At 42.3% G+C, this 10,296-nt stretch overlaps 1 protein-coding gene across 1 annotated transcript; it reads left to right on the top strand.

The window, feature by feature from the left end:
- The first annotated feature begins 2,105 nt into the window (after positions 1-2,105).
- fbxo22 (F-box protein 22) lies at positions 2,106-6,751 on the top strand. The gene is made up of 7 exons (XM_047041783.1): positions 2,106-2,294; positions 2,689-2,821; positions 3,008-3,095; positions 3,354-3,452; positions 4,324-4,476; positions 4,602-4,767; positions 4,941-6,751. Exons 1-7 carry the CDS (start codon positions 2,167-2,169, stop codon positions 5,332-5,334), a joined length of 1,161 nt encoding a protein of 386 aa, XP_046897739.1. The 5' UTR covers positions 2,106-2,166; the 3' UTR covers positions 5,335-6,751.
- The last annotated feature ends 3,545 nt before the right edge of the window (positions 6,752-10,296 follow it).

Here is a 10,296-nt window from a genome sequence, read left to right as displayed (position 1 = left end):
TCAGAGAAATGAAATGCGTGTTCATATTATCAAAGGCATGTCCACATTTCAGGTAAAAAGGCAGATCCCACAGATGTCAATAAGGAACAGGCCCAATGAGCTAAATGAATGAAAATCTATCAAACAAACCAATTTGCCCATACCGACCTTTTACTGCATACCTCTCAAAAAGCACATAGTATAAACTAGTAATTATGTTCATTAACCAATAGTACAGGATCATATAGTGGCTTAATCTCAGATTGTGAAACTGAAACAGAATGTACAGTAACGCATCTTATGACATGATAGTGACAACTAACTGGATAATCAATCCTATAAGCAACCCACACTGGTCACATTTGTGTGTACATTCAGTGTCAACAGTTTACTTTATAGTGGTCGTGCTTCTGAATGGTCTGTGTGCCGCTTGCATTATCTTTAACAATGTTCACGTGCACAAGGAACGTTAACAGATAAACTTCACATTTCATTTGACATGAAATATGTTGCATCTGATACTCACATAGCTTGTTTCTATGTGGCTTGGTCTATCTCCTCACTCTCATGTGTATTGGTGGCCCCTTCCTTGTCTACAATTCCCATTGGGCCCCGCGTTGGCGCCCCACTCAGAAAATAATAGGTACATTGGGGAGATTATGCCGAAAGGTGTAGGATCTATAACAGCAAAAGGAACACACTAAAGCTGAGTTATGTTTAATTCTGTTACCTTTCATTAAAATACCGTTAGCCTGTTATTTTAATGCAGAATTTGCACATTGTGAAGAATGAAAACGGCACATTATGTTGACCAAGGTTTTATGTGGTGTTTAAGATTTTGTGATCAGTTTACCATGTTTTATAGTAATTTCAAGTTTACAATATAGACTTCTAGTGATGTCAATAAGACAACTAGCCTCATATCTCATTCCAAACACGTAATTTATCTTTTCCTACACAATCATGTTTATTGGTGCTGTCTTGGTGCAAATTGTATATGAATGTTATATAATAATGCTGTACTAGTAAAAGTTAAAAACCTATGTTTGTGTTTACTTCTATGTTATTGCCTGGATTAGGGGAGGATATCAGACAACTCTGCCAGATAGGCATACTATGTATGGCTTACACTCTGATGTTTGTCACAACAAATCGAACATTTTAAGATGTTAAATGTAACTGGATGAACTGTATTTATATGGAAGCAAATCAATGACATCATGTTTTGAATTTTAAAAGGCATTGATTATTGAAATGTAAACACCACCAAATGTGTTGGTTTTTAATTAATCTCTTTAAAATTTAAATATGAATTTATTTATGAAAGAATTCAGGTCCCAAAATTCAAGGTTCAGAAATACAGGTAGCTCAAATTCGAACAGTAGAATTCCACCAACTAAAAAAAAGCTTCGAAAATTCAAATAAAACTAAATTCAGGCTGCTCAAATTCGAATGGTGAAGCCGAGCGGAAAGAATTCGAGCCGAAAATGTTTTGATTGCAACCGAGCAATTGGATACCAAGTATTGCTTGCCTCAGACTGGACCGCTCTCTCCTCCGACCCCAGGTTGTGATTGAATGAATAATATACATGTATGCATGTGGCATGTATGCATGTATGACTCCCTGCTGCTACACATGGATGAGAGGGGCCTGAGGAGAGAGGTCGGCAGTTGGACCCTTCTCTGAGAAGTGATAGAGTTCAATTGCATTCAGGCTCATTTGCCTTACCTATCCTTGGTATCCAGGATGTTGCAATCTAAATGTTTTTGGCTCGAATGTTTTCGGCCCAATTTTGGGGGGATCTGGATTTCACCATTCAAAATTGAGCAGCCAGAATTTTGTTCTATTTGAATTCCTGAAGCTTTAATTTTTTAATTGAATTTTGGGGATCTGAATTTAACAGTTCGAATTTGAACTAGGCCAAAACCAACCACCAATTCTGTGGTGTTTACATTTCAATATTAATTATTCAATGCAAAGGGTTCAATTCAAAACATGAAGTCACTTATTTGCTTCCATTTTATCTATCTTGAATCGCTTGTTGGTCTTACTGTCTTTGCTGGCGGGTATCGCCACAAATCACTAGGTGGCGGTGGTAGTCTGATTGTCGTACTGCTCTGTTGGAGAATTGCTTGGGTGAAAGGTGAATGTAAGTAGCTCAAGCTGAAGGATTTCGAGGAGCAAAAATGGATGATGGATTTTTTTCAGGTGCTTTGCACGAAAGTAAGGCGGAATACGTACTGAGCAATGTTGCAGAAGTAGTTGAAAGAATATTGACATTCGTACCAACAAAGTCACTCCTTCGAATCGAAAGGTAAGTAGGCTACTGCAAAGATACACATTGTTGGTTCACGAGCGACTGTGTAGCAAACTTAGCTAGCTAGCTAGTTAATGCTAGCTCTTGCTATGTCAGCTGGTTGGAGCAAGCTAATAGCTACGGAACTAGCTACGGTATCGTTAATTGCAAGTTGTATTATTTGTATTCAAGATAAGCTAGTCACGTACTTTAGTATAGCGTAGTCCTTTTTTGAATAAGACATATTAGAAGCTGTAGCGTTACAGCCAAGTTGTTGGTTTGCTGGCTGTATTGTCTGCCAGTGACACCCAGCTAGTTAGCTGTTAGCTAGTTAAACAGCTAACTGGGCAGTAACGAACAACGAAGGTAGAAGTTAGCTAGTGACATTGTTTGGTCGGTCTCCACTGTGCAGTGTCTGCAGACTGTGGAGGAATTGTGCCCGTAGAGTCCTAAGGACCCAACAGAAGCTAACGTGGATCTCAGCTTCAGGACCGTCAAACCCAGAAGGACACGCTCTGTGTCACAGTCTGGCTGATGAAGTGGAGGTAAGATTAATTTACTCAAAAATCGCAACACACGTTGGAATAGTTAAACGGTGAAGATGCACCCCTTATATGTCAGTGGAGAGTTGACACACAGTGACTAATAGGTTTTCCGTAGGAATTCAAAAGTAAGCAGTGTGTTCAAACATTACTCCAATGAACTTAGTATATTTCTACCTTATATTTCAGAATGTATTCCTGCTACCTAAAACAGTTCTGGTCATGGTTGACAGTGAGACCTTCAATGGGCAATACTGCTGCTTTAAGCAAAAGAAAGGTATGTTTTTCTGGCTAATCATGCTTTGAATATAGTGTCTGTTGGCTAGAGTCATAGAAAAATGTTCTCTGAATTCTCTTTTTGTCAATCTTTTTCTATGGTTCTGCCTCTGCTTTAAGCTATTTGACAACTGGAAGATGTCATAGACATTTCATTGATGAGCCCTTGTGGGGAGTTTGAATACACCTTAATATCTTTACAACATTATTTTAGTTTGATATGCTGTAGGCAATGAATGTATTCCTTTCCCCACTGCAGCACGGAAAAGCCATCAAAGTCCAGAGACAGTGGAGGATCTGAGTCGGCTGTTCCCCACTGGGTGTGACGTCATGGGCATCGCAACCCCTGGGGTTGTTTGTAAGTGTTTCAGTTTTTCCTCATATCCAATCAAAGATGACAATCTGGCTACCTCCTATAAGTTACATATCCCCACACACACACACACTTAATAGCACAGGTGGTCATATTTTTGTAGAAAGTTTACATAGAACACTGTCTAGGCAGTTTTTATACTTCGACTTAAACATAAACCGAAGTCTGCTCCCGAACTGTAGGCTAATTTGTAGCAGAGGGGGTGTCAGTTGAAGATAACCCAGTCATTATCCCAGTTGCAGCTGAATGATGCACTCTCTTCCGGTGGAGTATTTGAATGTTGTCATTTCACTTAAGCATATCAGAGAGGAATGAGTCACCTGCCAGCTAGGGTTGTTGGACATCAATCTTCCTCCTGCCCCGTTGGTTCACTCTGCTCCTGAGTAGCGCCAGGGCTGTTAGACTGATAGATAGCCTTGTCTGCCCCCAGTCAGGCTTCCCCATTTCTTTGTATAATCACAGCCCTCTGTAGAAGTGACACTGAATCAGAATGTTTCCCCTCAAGCATGCTCAGATGCACTAGCTGTTCTTCTCGTCTATCAGGTTAAACAGCAGACAGGGTTGTTTGTGGTTACGCTGCCCTGCGGCATCATGGATCTGGGTCGTAGCAGGGTCAGTTTTCTCGACTTAAATGAAATGGAAACGGATTCTCAATCTCCTTAAAGGATAGATGGAGATTAAGTCAACCGCAGTTTATCTCAAGCAATGTTATGCCGGCGCCCTAATATATAGTGGATTTAGAACACAGGTTCTAGGAAAAAGTGCAAGTGCTGCTTTTTTTCCATCTGAAAAGATGCACTGAATCAAGAGAAGGATATTAGTAATATCATTATTTTTTTTTCTACCCTCCCTCCAGTAACTCCCAGTGGCTCCCACTCCGGTCCTCCTCAGGAGCACCAGGAAGGGGAGGCAGGCTATGCCATCATGTTCCCCAGCATGGATGGAGTCAACATACGACCCTTCCACTTCTGCAAACAGACCATCTCCCAGACAGCCCTGGAAGAAGCAGGTGTGTTGCACATTGAAGTTCTCTTAATAGCCATTCTGAACTAGCATTTCGTTTTTTCTGGCTCATTAGCCAGAAATTGTTTTACTAAAGTTAAAAATAGAGTCCCTGCTCTCACATCCCTCCAGGGTTGGTGGACAACCCTGACCTGCGAGTGGTCCTGCTGTTTGGCTACGAGGCCTACAAGTCTGGTGCTGCTCGCTTCCTCAACCAGGTGTTGGAGCCTCTGGCCAAGAGCAAGGCTCTCATAGCTGGAGGACACGTGGAGAATGTCTTTGCCCCGGCAAGAGGATGGTCTGTTATAGTCTCACTAAGTTCAGACTATAGGATGATCAGTGCTAAAATTCTGTGAATCCTTTTTTATATTGTATATCGATACCTTGCTAATTTATTCAGTTCTGTGTTTGCTGTGCCCCTTAGAAGATAACCTCCTACTGCTAAATGACTGGTCTCTCCCCTCTGTGTAGCTGTAACCAGGGCTCATACGGTGTAGTGGGGCTGGCCCTGAGCGGGCCCAAGATCCAGGGTGCCTCGGTCCTCCTGGAGCAGGACGTGAGCAGCCCCAAGGCAGCCGAGGCCACCATCCAGAGGCTGAAGGCAGCCAACCTCCCAGAGAGGAACACCCTGGGCTTCATGTTCGCCTGCGTGGGCCGCGGCCACAACTACTACAACAACCAGCGCAATGTGGAGGCCGACACCTTCCGTAAGGTATTCCCTAACATCCCCCTCTTTGGCTTTTTCGGGAACGGAGAGATTGGCTGTGACCGCATTGTCAAAGAGGACTACACGCTGTGTGATACCGACACTGACAGTCTGCAGCACGGATACACCACCGTAATGACTTTGGTTCACCTAGGCTGACTTGGCTCTGCAGCGACTGGACCTGCGTGTGTCTCTCAGGCAGAGACATCCGGAGCAACAACGGTATGGAGATAATGTTGTCGCCTCACAGCCAATGGTAGACAATGGTGCTATTGATGTATCATAGCTGTACTATTCAAGCTTGTGTTTGCCCAGTTACAACATTCAACTCAAGTTAATTCTGTCAAAATTGTGTTCTACCTAATTTAATTCAAGATATGACCTTGATTCAAATGTTGCGTTGTAGTTTTAAGACCGAATACAAACTTTTCTTGTTATTCTTATAAATGCGGATATCATCTCATTCCTCTGTCATGTTAGGGTTTATGGTGAGTTCTCCATGTACAAAATATATAAATTTATATTTTCCCCTCTGTGTAATGCACATATTCCAAGCATATCCAACTTATACTTTGGACCAGATGGTTTGTTGGACGTGTGGTCAGATAAGTTGTCAACACATACATGAAACCCCAAACTAGAGATATCAGAATAGGCACTTTTACTCAGTCAATATTGGAAAAGAGCTTTTGCACAAATCAAGACTCTCTAGATCTGAGAGTTTTTCCCATATATTTTCTCCCTATGTAACATTCACAGGAATCTTAGATATTCAAAACGTATTCTACCTAAGAAAACTTACACAATTATTTAAGTGGTGGAAACCTTCCATCGTCCCTCTCTTTGGATCTTTCCATGTGAGCCGGTCCAAACATATGGTAATACTTTAGAACTAAATGTTTTACGGTTATATTTTCTGGTCTGGTTTCACTTGAGTTATTCTTCTGTCCACAGGGTAGGGTATTCCACACTGATGTGAGCACAGTGGAAATACTCAACCATGTCAGTACAAAAAAGGGTGTTTGATGTGGCATAATGATGCAGAAGACATTAGTTTGTTGTGAAACTTTTTTTCAAACTTATCAGATCAAGTCTTAACATTTAGATAATGAGACTGAAACCTTCTTGCACAAAACCTATTTGTAATTAAATATTTTGGTTCATGTAAAATCTTCCCCTTATGAGCCATTCAAGTTTGCACCTTGTTCATATAGTATGCTGTTTCTGTTGTGTTAAGATGACAGTACTGAGGAATAATGTTTTGTATAGGCTACACGTAAACACAATTGTTGATGTTTTGAAATCAATGTGCAATTGACTAACCAATATAAATTGGGCCTCGCAGTTTGATTTCTCATATGGATCTATTATTCATTTAGAACAACATTGTTACAGATGTGAAAGACCTCACACTTTTCAATTACTTTTACACAATCTTTTAAAACGGTTCAACTGTACCGTGAATCTGTATATATTAATGACTGAGCAAATTGTTGAAGTTAACCTCTTCTTTTCTATATGTGCCAAATTCTGATGTATTTCATTCCCGCCTCAATAAATGACAGCCGCTATTTAAGTTGCTTTTGTACCATATGCCTTTTTAAAATTAAGGACAATTATTGATCAAATTTCCTTCTGAATTAGATCAATAATTTTCTTTATTTCAACACGCAAAACCTATCCTGTAAGTATGCCTGGTCTAGCACAGAACCAGGCATGATCGAAACAGGCTACGAAGACGTTCTGAATTTGATTGATGTAGACTACGTTTTAACCATCAACTGGCTAATCCTGTTGAATGACAAACGGTTAAGCCAATTGGTATGAAGGCAATTTATGTTCGCATAGTAGGTTTTATATATTTAAGAAACATAAAAGACGCTGTACTTAGAGGCATTCTAGACGGCATAATCATAGGAACATGTGCGGGTAAATTCATCGTTGATTTTGGTGTCTTTGGAGATTTTTTTTTTTCTCAGATCTGACTGATCGTGACCGAAGTCATGCAAATGTTATGCCGCGCGCGAACGACAATGTTTCGATGGGGTTTGTTTGGAAATATTATTTTCTCCAACTGCTTCTAGAGGGGTATCACAGGGACAGCTCGAGGTTGATCACAAATTCAGCACCTGGACAGCTCCTTTCTGAGGTCTATATTCGGCTGCAGGAGTCCCTGCTGCGCTCGCGGGGGAAACCCTCAGTAGCGAATCCGGAGCAGAGTGCACACAACGTTCTACTCCACGCGCAAGGATGCAGTTAGCTGGTTATTTGGTCAGTCAGAGTCACTTCATTCGATCTTGCTGAATGACGATGCTTACATTTAGTCTCGAGTACTCTCGTTTTGCATTGGATTCTAAGCAGCAGCTGAAGCGGCATTGGAAGGGGTGCTTTTCAAGAGAGAAAGTGCTAAAGCTAGCAGCCCACACATTGCGAGGCTGGTGCTTCACTTACGCTGATCATCACCGAGGGAGACATCATCATCAGCACGGGACAACGGGAGACACGATTAGACTGTCAACAATGTAAATCAAGACAGGTAGGTCGTTTGGTCCAACTGAATAATTGATTCTACTTTCTCGGGGCTCCCCAGTGTAGAATGAGGACTCGAACTGCATCGTACTCTCTTTCTGGTCTTTCATATGCTGCAACTGAGTCAAGTCTTGAGATTGGTCTAGTTTTGTCGGTGTCATATAGTACTGTATCCTCGTAGGTTACCCTAAGATAAAACAGGCAATCATTTTACACTGCCCCCAGTCTACCCGTAAGCGCTATTCACTCAAGCTTATTAATTCTGCTTTACGTTTATGGCCATGAATATGACCTGGCCTGTTACAAGTAAAAGCAAATGTTTGTATTGCGGTAGTATGATAAACTGTGGTGCTTTGCATTAGATACATACGTAGAAATAGACCCAAATGTAGTGTGTTAGAGAGACAGAGACAAAAGGTGTGTTTGTGTGGAAATGTGTGTGTGACAGAGAGAGAAATAAAGGGAAAGAAAGAAAAAGATTTGTAGTGCAAAAGGACAAGTTGCCATTATAAGTTGCTCTTCATCTGGGTTCCTCCAGGTTCAACATGAGAGCAGTGTCTATCAGGTGTGGCGAAGACAGGATCTAGAAAAGGTGGAACAGAGTGGAAACCGTGCATAGACAAACTCTTCTCTCCTCTCACCATCACCCACGAATATGGCAAACCCTGGGTAAGTACTGCACACCTGCCATCTCACTTTCTCCCTCTCCCCTCTTCTTTCAACGTCTTTCTTTCTCTCTTCCTCTAATAACATGACCTGTGCTCAGTTCCCCGCCTGCCAGACTCAACTGACCCCTTGTCCCCCCCCTGAGTACTAAATGTACACACTTTCAACCCATGTCCCACACAGGGCGACTTACCATGGTTCAACCAGAGAACACCAGGGTAGCGCTGTGGAAGTCCTCATTAACTATTCCACCCTTTCACTTCCCCTGAAAAAAAATGGGAGTTTCCTCCTCCAATTTTTTTTTTTACCTTGCCATTTATTACTGCAGCCCGAGGAAGCACACAGGGAAGTGGCGTCTGACCCTATAATCTATCGACCAAATCAATAGCACCAGCCTGCGCCTCCCCGTGTGCACTGTGCCAGTAGGAGAGGAAGGGGGGCGGGGTGTTCGAGTCTGTGTCACGCTGGTCCTCCACTCACTGGCAAACTCTGTGGCGACTGCGTATCTGTGGTCCCCGGTCGTGTTGAGATTCTAAAGGGCTCTCGGTGCAGGACAGCAACCATTCATCTTTCTCTCCACGTTGCTGTTTACCCAGTTGTTTATTCAATGCCAACAGGAGGGTGGGGAGGTTGGAGCCAGGGTTCTGCCTCTTTTGTTCTGTGTGCAGGAGTTGACAAGCACATGGTGTCTGTCTGCCTGCGTAAACGCACTCCATGAGCAGGCTAATATGCCTCTAATTGGCTCTTTTCAAAAGCATTACAAGGGGAGTGCTTGGGTTGCGTTTTCTGTTATACAGGATAATATGCAATCTGTGAGAGGAATCTGTGACAGGCATCAAGGTCCAATCTGGGCTTTGAAGACACTTTCATAGGAATCATTTGGAAATGTCTGGTGTGTAACTACCTTCTGTTTGATTCATAATTCCTGACATCCTGATTGATGAACCAAAGAATGTATGTGTAATGTCAGTGGAGATGTTGTGAATGAGTCCATTTGAAATTCACTTATAATTTCAAACGTATCGTTGGTGAACTTGAGCTTTATACTTAGAGGATAGCATTTCTGCATGGTCAGAAGTGCTGTGGACACCCTGATTGAAGAAGGTCCCAATCACAACTCCTTTGACACTGACTCACAGTGATGACTGGCTACTCCAATGTTCTCCACAACACCTGGTGGGGCCAGTGGACAGCTGCTCCGTGAGGGGTTTTCTTGGCAAGATCAGATGTGCTTAGCTGTCCGGAAATGTGTTTTTTACATCCAGGTCTACTTGAAGGTGTGTGTGTGTTGATAGTGTAACGCTAGTGAAGTGGAGAGGTGGGGGGTGCAAATTAAGACAAACCGTGACCTTACAAATTTAAAGTCCCAACTTTTAGATATTTCAATGTCAATGGATCTTTATTAATTGAATTAATAAATTCTTCAAATTGTAGAAGTGATAAATCATTCCACTTGAGCAACCCATTAAGAAGGGGAAACGCACAACATTTATTTCCGTGCCCGCAAAAGAAAATGTAACAGATGACGTTTCTTTTTTCCTAAGGCTCGATGTTATTCTAAATGTACAGGGTTGAAGGTCAAGAGAAGAGAAGTTGCTGTCGTCCGTTTAAGGACATTGGTCTTGCCCCCAAGTTGCGTGACCTTCTGTATGGTCAGTGGACTGCCCTGAGCCAATTATGCCACACAATGACCTGACCCAGAACAGTTCTTATTCTATGATTTGGCTGAGGGGGCAGGTTATGTGTGTGTGCAAAAACCCTCCCTCCCCCTCCTCCCCCCCCCAAGGCAGCCTCTGTGTTTCACCCTAAATAGCATTTCTGACTATTGGGCTTTTCCTATAACTATAGAGTCTTGGCAGTATTGAACCAGCAAACTGGTCTAAAATCTACTGGCAACCAGCCCAATCACCAAGCCCTATCACAGGA

Source organism: Hypomesus transpacificus, chromosome 19 (genome assembly GCF_021917145.1).
Source record: "Hypomesus transpacificus isolate Combined female chromosome 19, fHypTra1, whole genome shotgun sequence".
Lineage (NCBI taxonomy): Eukaryota > Metazoa > Chordata > Actinopteri > Osmeriformes > Osmeridae > Hypomesus > Hypomesus transpacificus.
Note: the sequence above shows the minus strand (reverse complement) of the source record. Positions and strands in the feature narration are given on the sequence as shown.

Coding starts and splice junctions, on each gene's coding strand:
- fbxo22 (XM_047041783.1), top strand. CDS start 2,167: ATGGATGATGGATTTTTTTCAGGTGCTTTGCACGAAAGTAAGGCGGAA. Junction 2,822..3,007: donor GTCTGGCTGATGAAGTGGAG/GTAAGATTAATT, acceptor CTTATATTTCAG/AATGTATTCCTGCTACCTAA. Junction 3,096..3,353: donor CTGCTTTAAGCAAAAGAAAG/GTATGTTTTTCT, acceptor TCCCCACTGCAG/CACGGAAAAGCCATCAAAGT.